General features: G+C 45.9%; 1 protein-coding gene across 4 annotated transcripts in view; it reads left to right on the top strand.

Moving 5' to 3' along the window:
- Positions 1–21753, top strand: part of PFKFB4 (6-phosphofructo-2-kinase/fructose-2,6-biphosphatase 4) — a 261428-nt gene that overhangs the window by 116519 nt on the left and 123156 nt on the right. The window contains exon 1 of one of the 4 annotated variants that reach the window (XM_085624551.1): positions 17033–17269. The exons of 2 other annotated variants lie outside the window; for them this stretch is intronic. In XM_085624551.1, the coding sequence (XP_085480677.1) occupies positions 17170–17269 (100 nt within the window). In that variant the 5' untranslated portion in view covers positions 17033–17169. Of the gene's footprint in view, positions 1–17032; positions 17270–21753 lie in introns of those variants that run through there. One more of the 4 variants, XM_085624550.1, reaches the window with a different exon arrangement.

Genomic DNA, 21753 nt, shown 5'->3' with positions numbered 1-21753 from the left:
ACTGCTGTAGGGGTAACATACAAATATTACATGCGGTGTTAGGAGACATGGCACACAGGGTGTGTGCCATGTCATGTTTTCACTTTTTAGAGCACCTTGTCACGCAGCCTGAGGTGGCAGTCTACATGTGTTTGGTGCTTGGTCCCTTAGAGTGGCAGAATATATGCTGCAGCTCTTAGGGACCCTCTTTAGTATCTGTGCCTCAGGTACCAGGGATATCCCTTACTAGGGACTTACAGAGGTGCTAAAGGTCTGGTCAATTGGGGATCAATTGACCAGTGAACTTATTTTTTGAGGAGGGGGAGCTGGTAAGGGACCCAAATAGGTATCATAAGATAGTCATCCTTGAGGTCTAGCTTGGTGAGTAGGTCATATTCCTATAAGGCAAAAGGGTGGTGAATACCTTCCAGTTTTGTGTGGGAATATATGACCTTTTTTTTTAAAGTGCTAATGTTGTCATTCTTTTCAATGAGATAGATGGTACTTATAACGCTGGAATAGCACATAAATAAGACTCGACTATGACACCCTCGAAGCAGATGTCTACAATCTTCTGATTGAAGAGTCAAGGGAGAGTTGAAGGTTGTTCCTAAACATTCTAAACTATAACTAGGCTGTCCGGAATTCGGTTTAAACCGATTATCCCCGACAGTACCCTACCGCCTAAAAATCAGCGGACCTGGTTTAAACCGAGTGTCACTGATTTTCCACATCCTTATACTGCTTGGCCACTTGAGGGAGCCAAAGCAGTACAAAGCTGAACTGTACTGAAAAGGTTGCTCTGGGAAGTTTAGAACAACGGAAACCTCTCAGCTGCCTGCACTGGCTCTTTTTGAGGGATTTCCATTGTTTGTTTCCCTGTGCTGCTCGTTAAATTGTGCGGATTTGGCTAGTGTGCACGTGTGGTCTTTTTTAGTACAGGAGCTCAGGCTGGTGCCCCAAGAGCTGTTAGCATGCTGACTTCTGGAGGGGCACCTTTGTATCTGTGGAGAAGCGCTAATTTAGTCTTCACCCTGAGCGCAAAGGATCAAAGGGCTTCAGCCCCCAACCCACCCTCCCACCCCCTCCCTGTGTGTGTCAGCCCGGGCTGAGACAGCTTCCCGGGCACGCACAGAGACAGGTTTTGAGCCGCACCGAGTACTTCACAGGTCTTTAAAAGACCATTTACGTGTTAATGAGGTTTTGTTGTTTCCTCGCTCCTTCCTCTCCACTCTGCCTATTTCTGGAAGAATTAGCCCCCAGCCCCCGAAATGTGGCTCTAGTTGCGCCTGAGAAGTCCTCCACAATTGTTATCCCTGCAGCTGCTTACGTTTGCATTTTCCATTAATATTCTTAATGCCAACATAATCAGTTTTTTAATGTTTATGGCAGATAGGAACCAGCCCTCGTTCTGACTAAAAACGTACACAGTTTTAATTTAAACTGTGCAGTGCGTGCTGCACCGGAGTCACGCTGGTGACAGACTGGGGGCTGACTCTGCAATAGACCTCATTAGTAATTGAATGTGACCCATGACGCCAGGGTGCATTTCCTGAAAGCCCATGGAGGAGGGGAGGGGATTCGCCACTGTGGAGGGAGGGGAATATTGAAATGTGCTTAAAAACAGGTGTGAAAAACTTGCCACACCACCGCTCAGTAACTGCTTTCCAGTTACAACTGGATCGAGGGGATAGTGAAAATCATTCACCACAGCAAGGTCACCTGGCACGTTGTGTTCTAGTCGGCTGGAGACTTACTTAATCGCTTATAAACGTGAAATTCAACCAGCACGTTATTTCACCTGATGTAAAAATAATCTAGAACGCGGTCTCCTTTAAAGGTTAGTACTTAGTATGGAGAGACTGTGCCTCATCTGTACCAAATAAATGAAAGCAGTGAACATGCGTGCTTTTAGGCAGATGTGTTCAAGTTTGAGATACTACATATTTTAATTAGCATTTTTCGATACATTCACATGTGCAGCAAATAAAGCAAAAGTAGTTGTGTGTTTTTTCTACTGCAAAACATCAATATGAATGTGTAATAAAATTTCTACAGAATTTAAGTTTCCACCCAATTAAAACACTTCGGTAATGGTTTGCATTGTCAGTGATACATTTTTCCATCCCAATGTTCAAAGATTGTTAATTACGCAAATGCTTGTTACCATAGCACTATTTTATCCTATGTCACAAATGTCTATTTTCAAATCACACAACCACACTGAGAAAGCATACTCCATGTAATGCATATTCACAAAAGACCAATGTCTTCCTTAAAAGTTCTGTTAGGAGAAATGCAATTATTTGTTCAAACCATTTGGTTCAACTGTAAATTGTATTTATATAGCTCTGACTATCCCTAGCAAGGCATTGAAGCACTCTGCAGCAGCAAACAGCACGCTACTTCGGAGAATTAAAGTTCACTCAGCACAAATAACAAAGATTTACTGTGTCTCTAAATAACATTAGAATCAGAGGCTGATTGGGGGACAATCACAATCAAATCCATCGTTATCTATTTAACAGAAATGTGATGGAAACAATACAGATAACCCTAATCAGTATATACATTTGTAATCCTGATTTCCCGTAAATCTATGACCATAATATTGTAGGACATTTATTGAGGGGGTGAGTACTCCTCTCAAGTAATACCCATAACCCTGTCAGGGTGAACTCTTAAAGTCACTAAATTGACCTGAGCTCAAACCCCTGGTAGCTATTCTAAACAGCAGATGGGCTTCATTTAGATGCAATGTGTAAAGTATTTGTGCAGTACTAAAACAGCAATAAAGTCAAAACACTACACAAAAAAACCCAACCCAATTTTGAAAAACAGAGTACATTTTAATAATGAAAATGACAACTGACACCACCACAACAAAAATCCAATAACGGAAACTTGGAGTTATGTTAAGTGTGAAAATAGCACTAAAAATCTTTAAGTGCCATGCATGATCATCTGGTTGCATTTGACTGGTACCTTGGCACAAGCTATGGCAGACAGCAATGGAGTTAAAATGGAAGTAAAAAATCCTCAGATGGCAAGGCAACAGGCTGTGGCCGAAGAGGGCCTTAGTTGTTTGATAGCTGCTGGGCGAGGTCTGGGTGAAGTCATTGACATTTGGTTGAAAATCTCTAACTGAGATTGATTTGAATTTCATACCCAAAGAAGGTCTCTTGCCAGTTGGATACTTTTTGCACCTTCGCTAGTGAGGATTTCAACCTCTGGACATAGTCACTTTCATGGACCTCGTATTCTTCCAGTGGGGCAAGGCCGTAGTCTTAGATCGCTCTGCAAGGTGAAATACCTTCTACACCAGGTCCAGCTGAATTGGATTTGATGCTGCAGAAAAGCTCAGAACGGGAGCAACCTAATTTTTGGGTCCGTGTCAATGCAATTTCGTCAGATCAGCTTGGCAGGAGGTCTTGAAGATCTAACTGTGATTTGGGCCTTCTCAGCCTGTGCTGGACACTCCTGTTTTAGCAGATGCAGGCTGTCAATCATTGGCACATCTGCAGCACTACAGAGTCTTTGCCTACATACTTGCTACTGGGTTGGCATTGCTGCTCAAAGTGTAGCTGACAGATTATCTGCACAGACAGTTCTGCACCCACACTCATTTCTAAACTAGATAGCACACTTAATCGTGTAGCCCCAGTCTCTCTTTGCCCTATAGAGGCCAGTGAACAAACTATAGAGTAGATATATTACCTTCCTTACACATATACCTTCCATGTACCTATGTATCTTTATATTTCTATCTTTACTCCTAATTCAGCATCTCCAATACACTACCCTATACCACTCATTATATTCTCTACCACTACTCTGACTCATCCCATAGCTCATTCTACTAATCTGCACAAGTTCCAGATCCCTTCCGTAAGGGTGAGTTTTCTCAAGACTTTGATAAGTGCAGCTTCATTTTTGACTACTTCAATAAATCTGAGGGCATATACACCCAGTTCAATGCATTTGTTGTAGCACCTGTCCCAGAGAATCACAATCTTCAGGTGCACCAGTATTGGCATGGAAAGCTGTCAGTGACCAGAGTTAGCAAATTGTGTACTGGCTGTTTTGACGTTGGCCGTCTCAATTGGCAATGTTGAGAGGGCCTTTACACAGATGACAGTTTACATTGGAAGGAAAGAGCGAGTGCGCATGATCAAAGACTCACTGAAGAAGTGTTGTATGTTGTACTACAATAAGTTTGATTTGTAAAAAAATAGTTTGGACCCCATAAACACTGAAGTACATTGCCTATATGCTATTCACTATCATTGCAGAAAGCAAGCAATAATAAAAGCAAAGGGTTCCATAAACACCGGGAAAACACTGTTTCTGTTGTTTTTAATGGCACGAAAATGTGTAACCACTGATAACCACTGTTTTTTTAAGGTATTGAAGTCACTGGAAAACACTGAAAAAACCCCACCAGAATTTACCAAAAATAGAAACTGAAAACAGGAAAGCCTAACTATAACCCAAAAGGTCCCGAAGGTCTGAGGTAATATGAAGCCACTTGTGCACAAGTGGAGGCCTGCATTTTATCTTTAAAGGGGTAGTAGTGAGGACATACCTTAAAAAAGTCTGCTGTTAGTGAAAAGGGTGCTATGGGAACCTCTGGCACCACAAGGCCTCGGTGAGAGGAACTCAATAGATGTACTTTATAGTGGCTGCAGAGAAAAGCAGCTTGGTAGTTAGGAGACCCCAAAAAGAGAAAATGGTAAGTATAAGAATAGAGAATTTTGGGGGGCTGTAAAAAATAATAAGAATGAAAGGCACAAAAGGTAGGTGGGGGAGTTGGAGAAGCAGAAGGAGGAATGTGTAAAGGCTGCATTGTAGAAAGGGGGTGGGAGTGCAAAAGGATTGGGTGAGAACATTAAAAAGATTGAAAACATTTGTTTTTCAAGAATTTTCTACAAGTAGATTCACTAGGTTGACCATCAAAATGGTGAATGCCTCTTATGGCAAAAAAATAATGGAAATCAGATTGACAAAAAATGTGCAACAGAACTGTTTTTCACAATTACATCTTTCATCTGATACCGATAGAACTGCAGTCATATCACTCTCGAGTGTCTTCCTCAAGAGATCAATACCATGATGACATGGAAAATTACCTGAAGCCGGGAGCCTTTGTCCTTTTAAGTCCTGCCCACTTCACCCCAAGGAATTGCTACGCTTGCCCATAGAAAAGGCTCTACACTGCATGGTATCCCATTCCCGTCACTATACATATCAAGGGGCCAACAAGACACATAGACAGGAAATAACCTGGGTGAAAGGCAGAACCCTCAGACATTCACGGTGAAAGCAAGCTTGCCTCACACACAGGTCACCACATTTATCTATTGCTTTCTTTCCTATGTTAGAGTTCACTTGAAGGAGAAATGTATTTGTGAATTCTGATGCCAAATGCTGAAGAGATGTTTTTGTGAATTCTGATGCCAAATAATAAGCTCTGTTTCAAACCAAAGTCTGTAATTTGCATGACACACCCTCTGTCAAACTGCAGTAATGAAGTGCCTCCAGAGAGTTCCCTTGTGAGAACTGAGATACCATCAGTTCAAACTTCTGTTTCCCAGTGTTTTCTCTCAGTTTGAGCCTCCCTTTGTTATGTTATGTGTATTTGTATAGTGCACAGCTCACCCAGGATGGTATCCTGGCAGTGAAGCAGGAACCCTATGGACAGAGCCGTGACCAGGGCTAGATATATAGCCAAGTCTTCAGTTTCTTGCGGAATTCAGGCACTGAGGAGGTGGCTCTGATGTGCATGGGCAGGTTGGTCCAGGCTTTAGGAGTGAGGTAGGAGAAGGCACAACAGACGTAACTGGTTCTGTGTTTGGGGTGGGCAATGTGCAAGTAGGATCCGGACTAGAGGTGTCTGGTAGGTTTGTGGCAGTTTATTGTGATTTTCAAGCTATGTGGGGACAATTTGTGTAAGGCTTAGAATGTGTGTATTAGGACGTTGAAAAGTGCTTGTTAGGTGACATGAGTGCGGGATGGGTTGGGATGTTAAGGGCGAGCCTGGCCGTGGAGTTTTGTATGGTGTGAATTCTTCTGGTTAGTTGAGTGTTGATTTCAGCATAGGGTATGTTGCCACAGTCCAGTTTGTTGGAAATTGGGGCTTCAGTGACGATTCTGCAAGTGTTGGTGGGGAGTCATTTAAAGATCCTCTTGAGCAGCTTGAGTGTGTGGAAGCAGGAGACAGAGAATGCATTCACTTGGCCGTTCTTGGTGAGTTGGTTGTTGATTTCTATTTCAAGGTTCTTTGAGTGGGTTGGCAGGTGGGATGTCAATCAATCAATCAAGCGTTTGTTAAGCGCGACTACTCACCAGTTAGGGTCTCAAGGCGTTGGGGGCGGGTGCAGGTTCCCGTCCATCAAGGAGGGGGACTGTCGAAGAGCCAGGTTTTGAGGTTTCTTGCGAAGATGGGGGCGATGTCTGTCTGAGGTGGAGTGGAAGGGTGTTCCAGGCTCTGGCCGCGAGGAAGGAGAAGGAGCGGCCTCCCGATCTGGTCTTTCTGGTGCGGGAGACCACGGCGTAGGAGAGCTGGGCTGATCGTAGATCCTTTGGGGTGCGTGGAATTTGAGTTGGCTGTTCAGGTATACTGGGCTGGTGTCGTGGAGGGCCTTGTGTGCATGGGTGAGCATCTTGAAGGTGACTCTAGCCTCGATGGGGAGCCAGTGGAGTGTGCGCAGGTGCTGGGAGACGTGGCAGTGTCTTGGCATGTTGAGGACCAGTTTTGCGGCGTCGTTCTGGATGTTCTGTAGCTTGCGGGTGAGGTTTTTGTTTATTCCCGCGTAGAGTGCGTTGCCGTAGTCGAGTCTGCTGGTGACCAGGGCATGAGTGACAGTTTTTCTGTGTTCGAGGGGGGGATCCATTTGAAGATCTTACGTAGGAGGCGAGGGATTTGGAAGCAGGAGGACGAGATGGAGTTGATCTAGCGGTCCATTTTGAGCTCGGAGTCCAGGATGATTTCCAGGTTGCGTGCGTGGTTCGTGGGGGTGGGCGGGCTTCCGAGGGCGGGGGGCCACCAGGTGTCATTCTAGGCGTCGGGGTTTGGGCCCGTGATGAGTACTTCTGTTTTGTTGGTGTTTAGTTGTAGGCAGCTGTTTCTCATCCATTTGGCGACTGCTACCATGCCTTCGCAAAAGTTGTGTCTGGCGGTGTTGGATAGGGAGAGGATGAGTTGGGTGTCGTCTGCGTATGACACAATGTTGAGTCCGTAGTTTCTGACGATGGAGCGAGCGGAGCCATGTGGACGTTGAAGAGCGTAGGGCTGAGGGAGGAACCCTGGGAGACTCCACAGGTGGCTGTTGTAGGGTCCGAGGGCAAAGGGGGTAGTCTGACCCGCCTGCGTTCTGCCGGAAAAGAAAGAGCAGATCCCTGCGTCGCGGAGTCTGCGTATTAGGGTGCGGTGAGAGACTGTGGCGAACGCCGCTGAGAGGTCAAAGAGGATGAGGGCTGATGTTTCTCCTTTGTCCAGTAGGGTGCGGATGTCGTCTGTTGCGGCGAGGAGGGAGGTTTCCGTACTGTGTTTTTTCGGAAGCCGGACTGGGAGGAGTCGAGGATGTTCTGCTCTTCGATGAATGTGGCGAGTTGGCTGTTGATGGCTTTCTCGATGACTTTCGCTGGGAACGGGAGCAGGGAAATGGGTCTGTAGTTTTTGAGGTCGGTGGGGTCCGCCGAGGGTTTCTTCAGGAGGGGGTTGACCTCGGCGTGTTTCCAGTCGTGGGGGAACGAGGCGGTCGCCAGGGAGCAGTCGATGGTGTTGGCGGCTCTGTTGAAGATGTGGTGGGGGCAGGGGTCTGTGGGGGCCCAGGAGTGGATTGACTTCATTGTCTTCAGTGTGTCTTCGGTAGTGAGGGCTGTCCAGTTGTCAATCACTGGCTTCAGGGTGTCGGGGTGGTTGGTGATGGTTCAGTGTGTTGGTTGCCGTGGTCGTAGATGCTCTTGATTTTGTGGTGGAAAAAGGTGCTGAGTTTGTCGCAGAGGTCTTGTGAGGGAGAGATGTCCGTAGACTCACTGGTGGGTTGGGCGAACTCCTTGATGATTGTTAGAAATGGGATTTCTGGTTGGCTAAGGCTTGCGCCAAAGCCAGGCAGATACCACCACTCTCGTCAGGGCGAGGGAATTACACGCCAAAGATAACCCCTGCTCACCCCCTTGGTAGCTTGGCACAAGCAGTCAGGCTTATCCCGAAGGCAATGTGTAAAGCGTTTGCGCACGCACACAGCAACAATACCCCAGGCACACCACAAAAGTAACTCCACACAAGGTTATATATATAATAAATATATAAATATATAATATATAAATATAGCCTTTGTATTGTCATAAATACATTAGAAACATAATCACATAATATACACTGTGCCAACTGGCACTGGGTAATATTTACAGGGGACTATTTACACACGACAGGGCCACTGGGGCCACTGTCATAACCATCACAAATCACCAATTGTAAACGTAGCATAAATAATAAATATAGAGCACAACCAGTAACTACTGGTGAAATACTGAACTGAGGCCTAGATCATGCAACGTAAATCACACTATGCAATAATCCTCACATTAGGCCTAAAACACAGTATGCAATCACTGTAGACATAAACACATGAGATCTAATAACCATTAGCATAACGCATTATGCCTAAATCATTGTAGGCATCACATTAGGTATAAAACATCACCTCAATTACATTATGTAATTACCAGCATAAACACAGTGTGCCACAAGCGGGGGCACAACACATGAAAACTGTCCCCAGGCCAACTGGCCTTTCACAGGGCTCCAATGCCCTACGTCCAACAGTGTCGGGGCTGGCTGCGCATGCAGCGAAAGTAGAGTGCGCAAAAGTTCAGGCCTAAACGTGGCAGCTGCCCACTACTTACTGGGCAGCTGTAAAATCACCAAGATGGGCACTGGCATTCACTGTGCCCTCTGTAGCAGAGCTGCGCAACGTTGCAGCTGCCCTCTAAAACGCGGGGCAGCTGGGGGAAATGCCTGGGCACTACGGTGCCCTGGGAACCCTCACTTGGTTCCTACAATGCCCAAGAGAAGCCCCACTCCCCGGGGCTTGGGTCCGCCATCTCCTGTCTCTCTTGCAGGGGGGAAGGTGCCAACAATGCTTGGGTGAGCCCCAAGGGGATCCTTAATCGAGATACCGCTGCCACCTGTCTTTTTACGGGGGGAAGGCCGCAACAATGCTTGTGTGAGCCCCTCGCCACATACATCAAAGAGCCCCCACTCACCGGGGCTCTGTCGGGGCTCAGGCTATACGCGTGGATCTCCCGGGACGACCTGCTTCCTACTGGTCGCGCTGCAGTAGGCTTCCTGCACGCCGCAACCAGGACAAGTGCCAGACCTGCGGGGCTCTCCTCATGGCTACGGGAGCCCCGCACACCAACAGGCCGCCTCCAGGCTTCGCTGCAGGCGGTGGGGGCGGCTGGCATGGAGCACATGCTGCTCCTACTTCTCCGGTGGCGGCGGGGCTCTCTCCTGCTCACGAGAGCCCCGCTTGGGCAGGCAGCACTTCCGGGACCTTCTCCTGGGCCCCGCTGTGATTTGGCAGCCCGCACAGCTTCCGGTTCGCCTGCCACCAACCAGGCAGTCCCGCCTGCCTTCCTGTACACCGCGGCAGTACCTCCTCTGGATCCTGGGCTGCGGTGGTGATTTCCAGGCAGCAATGCGGGGTGGGCACCCGCTTCGAGGGTATCGGTAATTGCGGGGTAGGCTCCCGCTTTCTATAAAATAAATTTAGTAGCGGGGTAGGCTCCCGCTAAAAGCGCATAAACGCGGGGTGGGCACCCGCTACTAGGACTTAATTAAAAAGGGGCAGCCATAATGTGGGGTGGGCACCCGCTTGTGGCATATGCAGAAATGCAGCAAAAATGCATTGTCCAGCGCACAGATGCAGGGTGGGCACTTGCTTGATGAATAGCAATGGCGGGGGCATCCCTATGTTGGGATTCCCTCTGTAGATGAGGCAGCTCAGTGCTGCGGAGCCCACGTGCTCCTGGGATGAGAAAAGGTCATGGCAAGAAATGGAGCGCTTTTTCCAGCAAAGAAAGAGCAAAGCGCCTTTCCAGCTAAAAGGCAAAGTTCAGAGGGGGGCACAAGGCTGGGCTCAGGCAGGCCAGCACACAGGGCCCTCCAGCAGGGAGGCAGTCCCTTGTGGCGGTTCCTCCTGGAGCCCGGCAGCAGCAGGCCCCCCTCAAGTCAGGAGCAACAGAGAACCCTATCATGGGTTCACAGCCCCTTCTTTTATACACATTTTTCCTTTGTTCATAGAGCACAGGGATGGGGGAAAATGGTGTTGGCGCTGTCGGAGATCCATCTATGCAGGGTTTGGGCTGCGGTGTTGGAGTAGTAATTTTCCACAATGGTTGGGGTGGAGTTGCTGAGTGAGGAGGTGAGCTGATCGGCGGTGATTCCGTCAGTTTCTTTGTAGGGGTAGGTGCTGGTGTCTGTGGATGGTGGGTGTTCTGAAGGTGAAGTGGACGCATCGATGGTCAGTCCATGGTAGTTCGGTGGTGTGGCTGAAGGTGATGAAGTTTCCTGTAGTGAAGAGGGGGTCGAAGGTGTGTCCTGCTGAGTGCGTGGGTTCGGTCACGATCTGGCAGAGTCCAATGTTGTGGAGGTTGTCCAGGAGGGATGTGGTTTTGGGGTCCAGTTGGTTGTCGAGGTGGAAGTTAAGGTCTTCCAGCAGGGTGTAGTTGGTGGATGCGATGGCATGTGGGGAGATGATGTCCGTGATGGAGTTGGCGAAAGGTCCGGGAGGTCCAGGGGGGTCGGTAGATGAGGGTTCCTCAGAGGGTGGTGGTAGGGCTGGCCAGTATCTTGAAGTGAAGGTGTTCCATCAGGTCTGTGGGCTCGTAGTGGAGTGTGCTCAGGCGGAGGGTGGATTTGTGGACGATGGTGATTCCTCCTCCCGGGTGGGTGGGGCGGTCCTTCCTGGAGATCTTGTATCCTTGGGGAATGGCGATGGCCGGTCCCGAGGTGGTGTTGGTCCAGGTTTCGGTGGAGAATGCGACGTCTGTGGTGGTGCTGTCGAGGAGGTCCCAGATTTTGGTGGTGTGTTTGTGGAGGGATCGAACGTTGAGTATGATGCATTGCAGGGTCTTCGGTTCGGTTGTGTTCTTGTGGGCGGGTTGTGCTGGGTCCGTGTTCTTGGCGGTGCTGTAGGTGTGCCGGCAGCGGTGACAGCTGAAGGGTCCATGGGTGTCGGCTGGTGAAGCTAGCTTGTAGTTGTTGTTATGGCCTGGGTTGAGTGCGTAGAGTGTCGCCGCTGCTTCGTAGCATTGGCGGTGCGGAGGTCCAGGGTTCCTGATGCGGGTCGCGGACGGGCGCAGACGCTGCGCGCGGCTGCCATTAAGAAGGGGTCGGGGAGGGCTGGACAGCTGGGAGGCAAAAGCGGGGAGCTGGATTGGGTCGGTCGCGCTGGGGGGAGGGGCCGCGGGGGCAGCAGCGGTGGGGAGAACGGGCAGGAAAAGGAGGAATAAAGGGGGAAGGAGTGGAATAAGGCAGAAAAGCAGAAAAGAGCAGAAAAGTACAGAAAAGAGGTTAAAATGAGGGTAAAAATGAGTGAAAAGCGGAGCGAGAGAAAAGAGACAGAGGTCCACTGGATGTGGATCTGAGTATAGCAGGCCACCAAGTGGAGTCCCAGAGCAAGATGTCTTTACTTCCGTCTTGCCTGTGTTGGGCTTCAGGCAGTTGGTTTTCATATTTGGTCATGCAGGCGGAGAAATTGATCTGGGTAATTAGCGTCTTGTTGGAAAAGGAGAGTATGAGCTGGGTGTTTTCAGCATTGGATATGATGTTGTTTCTGTGGACGAGGATGATGCTGGTGAGTGGGATCATGTTGGTTTTGAACAGAGTGGAAATGAGTGAGGATGCTTGTGGGACTCTGCAGATGTGGTTGATGGCGTCTGAGTTGAAGGGGGCCAGGCTCACCGACTGGGTGTGGCCTGTCAGGAAGGAGTGCAGGACCTTGGATGCCGGCTTCCTGAAGTTGGATAAGGATTGGGTAGGAGATGGTGTGGAAGGCTTCAGAAAGATCCAGTAGGATGAAGTCAGTGTGGTCACCTCAGTCCATTATTACCCAGATGTCATCTGTGGCAGCGATTAAGGTGGTCTCTCTGCTGTTGTGGGCCTGAATCTAGATTGACTGGTGTTGAGGGGGTGATTGTCAGTGAGGTGGGTGGCTAGGAGTTTGATTATCATATTTTCCATTACTCTTGCCAGGTAGGATAGCATTGAGATAGGCCGGTAGTTGGCTAGCATTTTTCCAGATCTGCTGAGGTTTTCTTGAGGAGGGGGAGTACTGAGGCATATTTCCAGGTGTCCAGGCAGTAGGCTGTGATGATTGGGTCATTCAGGATCGGGGTGAGCGCGGAGCTGATGGGGACCAATCCTTTGATGAAGACGTGGTGAGGGCAGGGGTCTGAGGGTGCTCCGGAGTGTATGGACTGCATGATTGTTGCGGTTTCTTGAGTAGTGATGGTGGGCTAGGTGGTCACTGTGGTCCTCTGTGTGGATGCAAGGGTTCAGTTAGGGTTTGAAGTTTTAATAGATGCTGGTGATATTGTTGCTGAAGAATAGGGCTGCTGGCTGTAAAGGTCCTGAGAGGGGGTTCCACTGGTGGAGCTTGCTGCCGGAGAGGTCAAGTCTTTCACTATGGCAAGGGTTTGCTTGCCGCTTTTGGTGATTCTTGTGATGCTGTCAGTGAGCACTGAGTGTTGCTCTGATCTGCTGATGGTAGAGCCTGATTTGCAGGTGCTCTTGTCAGTCTTGTTCGGAATTTGTTTCCCTTTGCATTCAAGTTGCTTGCAGCGGTGTTAGGTGAGCCTGAGCTCTTCTGTGTACCAGCTTGCTTGTGGTCTTAATCTTGTGGTTTTGTTGGCTTGATAGGAGCCAGTGTATCTGCACTGGCGGTGGGTGATTCAAGTGTTGAAGGTGGAGATAGATTCATTGTTGTGTCGAGGCCAATGGAGCAGGAGTTCAGAAAACAAGGATGCTTCTGAGATCTTGTTCCAGTTCCAACTTGAAAATTTGGTGACGGTGTTTCTACGGTGGAGGGGATGAGTATGCTGAAGTTGATGAGGGTGTGGTCGGACCAGGTAAGCGGTGTGGGTTTGTCTATTGTGATGTTGGGGAAGATGAGAGCCAGTACATGTCTAGCGGTGTGCTCGGGCCTTCCGCTCACTTGATGAATTAAAGTTTGGACAGGTCCTCGAGGAGGCTGGTCATATCTGTTAATTTATACTTCATCAATTCTCACCCCAATTAGGTGAATGGTAGAACCGTAGCATCATACACAGCACACTCGTTGGCCTCCAGACAGACAACTTGGATAATATTGAATTTGACCTAAAATGGTACTTAAAAAAAGAGAGTCTCTGTGGTAAGTTGTTTACGTCTATGCATAGTGAAATATGGAACATTCAGTGGCATACTTACATGTGAGAGATTATGGGAAGTGAATTTTTTAAGACTTAGTGAAAAACAAAAATGCTTTCAAAGTTGCTAAGGGTTTCAGTTTGCCACATAAGATGTATTTAATTCCTGTCTGAAACCACAGATCGCTTGTGAAAAGTTGTGAGTGCTCTCAATTGTGTCCTTTGTGTGAAATGTAGCCAGTGGAGGGACTTTGGTGTGCTTCTGGCAGAGTACTAGAGTTTTACCCTGCTGCTAGTTTGGTTGCACATTTCCAGACTTCATTAACATGTTTATATTGTCATCAAGGCCAGGTTTTAGCCTGCTTGCTAGGGCGGGTAGAACTCTTGTGTCCTGGTGTCGAGCGTGGGCATGATGGGAGGCAGGGGCATAGAACTCTCTGTGGTGCGAGTCACTATTGCATCTCTTTCTGTACACATAAAAATGGCAATGATGTTCTTGCATTATGAGGGGGTGAATAAAGTATGTGGGTCTTGAGTGTTACATCTCAAGCCAACTATGTGTAGAACTTGCCTATCTTTGGAAAACTGAAGCCAGTGTTCGAACATGAAGCAGACCCTTGATCCAGTGCTTAAACCAACGAGTGTGCAATAATGAGATGTGTTGAAAACCTTTGCTGGTGTGTAAACTTGGAGATAACACTATCCATTCCAATAGCTTTCTTGAGCCATGAACTATACCACTGGAAACGGGGGTTATCGCAGACCTACTATTGGTACTATTTTTTCGTCAGAGTTGACGGCGCATCTGTCATCAAGATGTATTGCTAACAACTGTTTAAAATCATTATTTTTCAGCCTTTAATGTGATAATAGGCATTTGTGCCTGCAACGCATGTAAGCAGCATTTGTGAAGGCCAATGTTTACACGCACAGGCACACTAAAGCCAGACCTATTGGCTTTACCGATGATTGTTTTCAAGACTGCTTTGACACATTTCTCAACCATGTGGTAGCATATTTACTGCGTAACCAGTAACTGCCACAGGAGGTCGCTTGGCAGCTTTAGAGTTGAAAACCACTTAATTTGTTTATAGCTGCACGGCAGGCATCCGACGACTGCCTTCGGGGTTCTCTCAGTTTTCTGTGTTTGCCTGTTATGTCCAAAAGTATTTTTTCATTGAAATATAGTTATAATACACTCAAAACCTGTCACATAGACTGGGAACGAATGTCGCTGGGAAAACGAGAGCAAGGAGGCAGAGAAGTGGACAAGTGAGCCTGGAGACCCACACATGACATAAGTGTTTACATTGTTCACTTTCTGAATGGCTGTAATTCATTATACATTTTAATTTGAAGGCCTGTATGTTTTTATTCACCGAGAATTATATTCAGAAGCCTTCTATTCAGAGCCACGATATTCGTGTTTAGTCCTCTGATAGGGCTCTTTCCTGCTGTCCACATACATGAGCGATGCCTGACACTCGAATAACAACAAAACACTTCTCACCTTGGCCGTATTGCACTTGGATGACATTCTTTTATTGTTCTCATCACGTGTTTTGCTTCAGTTCACTCCATGGAGTGGTGACAAAGCACTGTAAGAACACAACTCTGGACCTCCTGCATATTATTGAAACACAACCCATATAGGCCACTTAAAGGGCTCCCATGCAAAGAAGGTGGGTAGCTTGCTACTCATCCGCAAAGGCTCATGCAATGTGGAAGAAAGCAACACCTGAGTTTATTTTAGGCAGGAGTTTACAGCTGTGAAACACAATTCACGCAGACTGAGCCGAAATCTAACATAAGCTTCTCTTATCAGAGAACCCAGCAAAATAACTTTATCACAAATCACAACTGACTCAAAGGCTTTGCACTTTGGCAAAGGAAAATATTTTGCTTCTACGGGGCTGCTGTTGTAATTTCCCACTGTTAGCAATGCTAGATTTATGCACAAGGGTGTGGCTAAAAGACACGTGTCCATTTTGACTTTCATTCACAATATGGTGACTGCATTTCGAGTCTTGTGCATAAAGCAAAGTATTACTTCGTTGCTTGTAAAACTGCATCCAAATTCTGCAATTGAAGTTACCAAATTAAACCTGCGCTTATTTTCACAGTTTGTATACAGTTTACACCTAGTACAGGTATCTCAGTTGATAACACAGTTCATGTGCTCTGGCTGCAGGTAGTACTGTTGTCACAATGCCTATATGAAAGCGTGGCGCTGATTAACTGGCAAGATACATTGTTATTTGCTGTCGACCAAATGGGATGCGATAGACCCAACACAAATATCAACTAATGTAATTCGCATTCAGTCTATGCGTCGGGGACCTAAATCTCTATTAAATCAACATCCGTAGATTTGGCCGGGTAGCAAATTATGTACATGAACTAATTTGAATTATTTTGTTGGGTCTGTAGAGTTAGATAACAGGTTAACGACGGACTAAAGATATGATCCCATTGTCTTAATCTAATCGTGGTTTGCTTAGGTAGTTGCAACACTGGATTCAGCAGCGCATATCCTAGTGCTTGGGAGGAGCGTACACTGAGCCACGTCTGTAAACCAGCAGGGTGTTTTAATGCGGCAACAGTGATGCTGCTCGTTGACGCTCTGATTCACATAGTCAGGCAGAGCTGGTCGATTTTAGTCAATTATTACTCGTTCCCAAATTGTTCAACACCTTCTGCATATACTGACCACTACGTTATATGAGAAGACTGCGGCTCTTTTTTGTAAACGGGTCAGCCATTTTCGGGCAGAGTTGTAGGTTTCTGTTCCATTCAACGGTAATTGCACTTAATTGTTAGTAAAAGCCGTTAAATAGCCCGTCCCTTTGGCGGCAGAGCCGGTGGAGTATACTCTTCAAATGCCCTTAAATAAGAGGAAATACATGTCCACTGGGATTCAGTATAACAGTTGTGTCCAGAACTAAGGAAACAACAATACATCGATATTCGACTCTTGCGTTGCACTACTTTTAAAGAAGATTCCGTTAATTTCATCTAAATGGAAAGCATAAAACACACCGTCGACCTTTCAGGTAACAATGCCAATGAATAGTACATTGGCTACGAAGTTCTTTTTAAGCTTCAAAAAAGACGCTATGACTTTCAAATCGTCCGGGGAATTCCAGAGTGTAATGATCAAAAGGCGTAATTCATTTCTGCGTTGAAGCAATAACTGCATCACCCCCCGCCTCGCTGCGCTTCATATCTCGCTGTTCGGGCACAGACACAGAAAAGGGACGACGGTTGGTAACGCCCCTTTTGGGACCTGAACGTTTCAGGTCTAGCAAGGCGCGGCCATGTCTAAAGGTCGTTTCTGTCGCATTCAGTGAGGAGTTCTGTAGATTCAAATGTTAGAAAAACAAACGTGTGATCACTGTCCTTCATAGGATAACCTAGTTTAAAAAGTATCATACATGTTCTCCATTTAGGATTTTGCTAACGAAATCATACAATATCAAATAAATGTATATCTAGAACTTATGCGTCAGAACGATGGGAGGAATTCTCATTTGAAGACGAATCAGTGAAGCAGTGTGGCTTGATCCATCTCAGCCGTGAGTGTCTACGCCGCTGACGCTTCTGTGCTCAGCCCGCCCTCTCTCCGTGTCGACGGCCTGCCTCCGCGCCGCTGGAGTGGGCTGTCCTAGGAGCTAACACGGCGCTGAGCTGCGGGTAGTAAACAGTCTCTGCAGCTGCACAGAAGGGAGCGTGGCAGCCAGGAGTGTCAGTAGGAGCTTCACTGCATAGGCGAGGATGGCGATGTCACCACGGGAGCTCACTCAGAACCCGCTCAAGAAAATATGGATGCCTTACAACAACGGGCTGCCCGGGAAGCACACATCGCAGAGGAAGGGTGAGTGGCTGGGAGCTGCCTTACTTGAGAATGGGAAGTTTAATACTTGGAGGGTCTCATGCCCCCCGCCTACCCCTAGGTCATTAGGGACGCTGTTTCAAGCCCCTAGCTTTCCACCTACATACCGTTGTCTTCAGGTTGTAATTGTGTTCATATAGCGCTTATGATCTCTTGCGAGGCATTGAAGCGCTTATTTTGCGGCGAGTAGGACGCTACTCCAGAACTCAAGATTAGTAATTAGTATATTTTTGTGTGTTTTTTTTTCTAGTGCGTTACTTGTGTATTGTTTAAGGATTGTGGTTTTAATTTTTTGTGTTAAGGAGAGTTTGGATAGGGAAAGAATGAAAGGAGTGGATTTGAAAACGGGAAGTAGTGAGTTGTTTTGTGGTTTAAAGGAGGGGGGGGGGGAGATTGAAAAGGATGTTTCGGAGTTCAAAGTACTATGAGGATTGAGATCAGTCAGACGGAGAAGGGCTGGGAAGGGGATTACCTTCCCAGCTTTACCTGATTGATTACGTACGTCCCTCTATACAAACATCCATATGTATATAGAAGCTGCAATATTTACACGGTCTTCTGTGCAGATTTTTCATGTCATACATTTTTATGGTTTATCCAATTACTTTGGTAAAAACAAAATAAGACTAAAACTATGAATGATTTTTCACACGAAAGTCCGAGACCGGAAGCAGTGCCAGTGATGAACCGGAGGAAGGCAATGATTTTAGCTTCTCTAGACGGTTGCTTCACCTTTGAAAATCCTAAAAATGTTACCAGACCTGCAGGTCTAGTGACCTGAATCATCTACTCAACCTAACTGTAATGTACTTGATTGGAAAAACTGGTTTCAAATTGTGTAATCCCAGGGAAGCATATTGTTTTACAGAGTTGCCTTTTTCTTCATTATCACATATGAGAGCACCTTCAAGTATGCAAGTTCCGCAATTCTTTTTAAAAAAAAACTCTGTTGTTTGATTTAATAGACTAAACTTTTGCTCCAAGTATAAGAATCTTGCCCTGATATAGGGTAGACATGACCCCTGACTTGCCTCTTAGCTCACTGATAGTGTTGTCATCAGGATGGGGGCAGGAATGTTTTTTTAGGTTCATGTTTAAAAACTCATTTGTAATAAATACATTACTAAAGCATGATGTGATAGATCAATGACATTTATAAACGGCACATTTTCAATTGAAATAGCCACAAACTTTCACACTAACATGCAATTTTACAGTTTAAGCTATGTTGTGCATAGACAATCTGTGAAAACTTTCAGCAAAAATAATTATCATTTGCACATCACCAAGTAGTGTTCTGATCTGTTTTAATCCTATCATTCATGAATTGCAAAAATGTGCTTTCATAACTACTGAAATATATTTTAAAATGTTTGTACAGTTCATTTACAAGCTATTTAAATGTTGTGATGATTTACAAAAACATGGACATCCTCCAGTCTTTCATTTCATTCTTTGTATAGCACGATTGTCAGGTAGTTCACTGTACAAAATCCTCTAACTGTGCAAGTCAAAGAAAGAAAAGTAAACGCCAACCTCCTGGCTAACATAGCATATTGTAAGAAGATTTAAGCTGACATTTGACCTCTGTCTCTGAACCCAGAGCAACTGTGACAAGATTTAAAGGTATCTTTATTGCTCATTCTCTTTCTTAGTGAAAAGAACACCTGCTCTTTGTCAACTCTCTAGAATGGGCCAATAGGCCCAAAAAATAGCCTGCCCTGATAAAATCTGACTCGCTATAGCGTGTGGGCGAGAAGCTTCTTGAGGCCTGATTTGGTGGCTGCGAAATCAGCAAATTACCCAAAACGAGGATGTGATATCTAGAATGCAAGTTGAATCGTAGCTTCCAGGTGATGGATGAGATGACAAGATGGCTGTTGGAGCCAAAGTAAGTGACCAATATGAGCAGGGGAAATGCAGTTCATTATGAATGGAATGGGGGGGTGGAAACTTATCACCAGGGGATATTGAAAGTAAACGTATTAGAGAAAGTAAATAGTCAGGTAAGAGGGCAGTTAAATATCCCAGCGGAATGGCGCATCACCAAGTGGCACAGGAAAATTATGCTTGTATGAATATATATTCATTAGTATATATCTATGAGCAGGGTCTGTTAAGGGAGCATCCCCCCCCCCCCCCAACCCCACACACAAAGGACTAAAAATCAAGTCCCACAGAAGTACAGCTTTAAAGGAAAGGTGTCTGATCAGAGACTAATACACATTCTTAGTTTCCAGTTACATTTTGAATGTTTTATTAAAAGGTACTGAAATTCGTGGATAATGTTTGAAAAGGGCCTATGTTAACTCAGTATTTCTTCATCTCTTTTGGCACAGACCTGGCTGTTGCCAGCCACTCACGAATTCAAAAATATGACAAACCTTTTCTTCACGCATTTCCTTTCAAATTCTCATACCGATTTGGTTCCCTCTCAAAACGTGAAATATACTTACACACGTTCTTTTCATATGGGATGATTTACTGATACTTAAGGATAACGTCTGGCCCTGCCTATTCAATAATTATTTTCTATTGTAATTCACCAATTGCAGTCAAAACTATGGGGCACAGTTCTTTTATCGTTTGTGGCAGCAATCAGAATCGCTGGCTCTTCACTCAAGTGTTTTTTGTCTGTTTTTTTTTTCTATTGACCAGATACAGCAGGTTCCATAAAGCGTGTTGGTCAATAGCAAAGATCAATAATGGAGGACATGTGCCTACTCTACAAGTTAAAAACACTAATTTCATTTGTGTGGTTGTTTGTAGAGAAACTTATCTTATCCTTGTTGTCTCTTCAATCAGTTTGTCTCCATCTTCGAACTATCCATGCAATAGAAACCAAGTCTTCAAATAATCGTACACATTCACGTATATTGTCCCTTTTTAAAAGATGGGCCCTACATGGTAATGTTATTGTTTAAAAAGGCGTGGTGAGACCAAGATAAACCAAATACACCACAAAGTCTTATTTACTGAATTTATGTATTCCCCCTCTTCCTGGTCTGCAGCCAGTGGCCAAGAGGAATGAATATATATTTCTGCCAAAGCAATAGGAATAGCGAAGCAGATTTCTTAATCCTTTCTTCCACTACGTTGCGGGAGGCGCATTGCTCTTCAAAGCTCAGCCTGGTGGTTTCAAGAACAGCCAAAATTGCTCATGTAAACTAAAAGTACATACATTGTGAGCTTTTGTGCTAAAATGGTGAATTTATAAAGGAGATGAGTTTGGCATGAGGCCAACATCTTTGGGCCATTTGCCCCAATGAGATAAAGTTCATGGTGTACCTTTCATCACCGGAGTGAATGAGGCCCACCTGTGTGGCAATGAAAAAGCCCATACGGGAAGAGAAGTTGATAGTATCCTATGACAATGTAACTGCTGTTTTTAGGTCTCGCCTGACCCAGCGCATGCGCTGGTCTGGCGAGACTTATTGAGAGGGCTCCAAAAAGTGCTACCAGGCAAGCCTAGAGCTACAGTGGGCAGGCGCTTTGCCGCGATTACTTTCACTTTCACGGCCGCTTTGATGTTTGATCGCGATCACTCTCACTTTCGCGGCCGCTGTGCATAGCCAATAGGTCTCGCTTTTGGGACCTTATAAGTATTTAGTTATGCAACTGTTGCATGGCTAAACACTTATAAGGTCCCAAATGCGAGACCTATTGGCTATGCCAATGCTTGTTAAGCTTGCAGTAAAAAAAATAATTATGTTGTGTTGAAAACGAATCTACATTCACTAAGTAGTATGCTATCCCGGAAAACTCACGGGAGAACCAAACTGAGCACCTATACTGCCGAGGTATTCTTTTCCATAATTACTATAAGAATGTGGCATCTTTGCCCAAAGAGAGGCAGTATTTAGTGATCATTAATTCCACAAAACCATTCTCTCACGGGCCGTAACTTTTCGATTTTGACATTTCATCCGCTGTAGGATTTATTATCAGCTTCTGTTTGGCAGCGAGATCCTGTTTTTATTTATGCTAATACAAATAATACTTATTTTGCAATGTTTCTTTATGTAACCCTGTTACCATGGATCAATGACTTCTGAAAGATAAATGTGCAGCTTTTTAACTAGTGTTTGTGTAGCCTTTTTCAAAGAAACAGTTTTGGCACGTAAAGGAACACACAATGTTTGCAGTTTGCAATTTGATTCAGTTTTCACTACAATCCGAATGTGAAATGCTTACGCCACTGTCTGTTTTTGTTCTTTCTGTATTTTAACCCCTTCAGTGCCCGCCCCTTTCCCCGCCCTGTGTTGGCCGTTGTATTAGCGGGCGGGGTCTATGACGAGCTGGACTCGTCATGGGCACAGCGCCACCGCGGCCCATGACAAGTCCAGCTCGTCATGGGCACTGAAGGGGTTAATATCCTATAGACTCAAATCTAGGATGGTTGTACCAGCACTATTTATGTAAATTCCTTTCCTTTTGAAAGGTTTCTTCATGGCAGTATTATATAC

This window comes from Triturus cristatus, chromosome 9 (assembly GCF_964204655.1).
Source record: "Triturus cristatus chromosome 9, aTriCri1.1, whole genome shotgun sequence".
Taxonomy (NCBI): domain Eukaryota; kingdom Metazoa; phylum Chordata; class Amphibia; order Caudata; family Salamandridae; genus Triturus; species Triturus cristatus.
The sequence above is the reverse complement of the archived record's forward strand: the minus strand, read 5'-3'. Positions and strand labels throughout refer to the sequence as shown.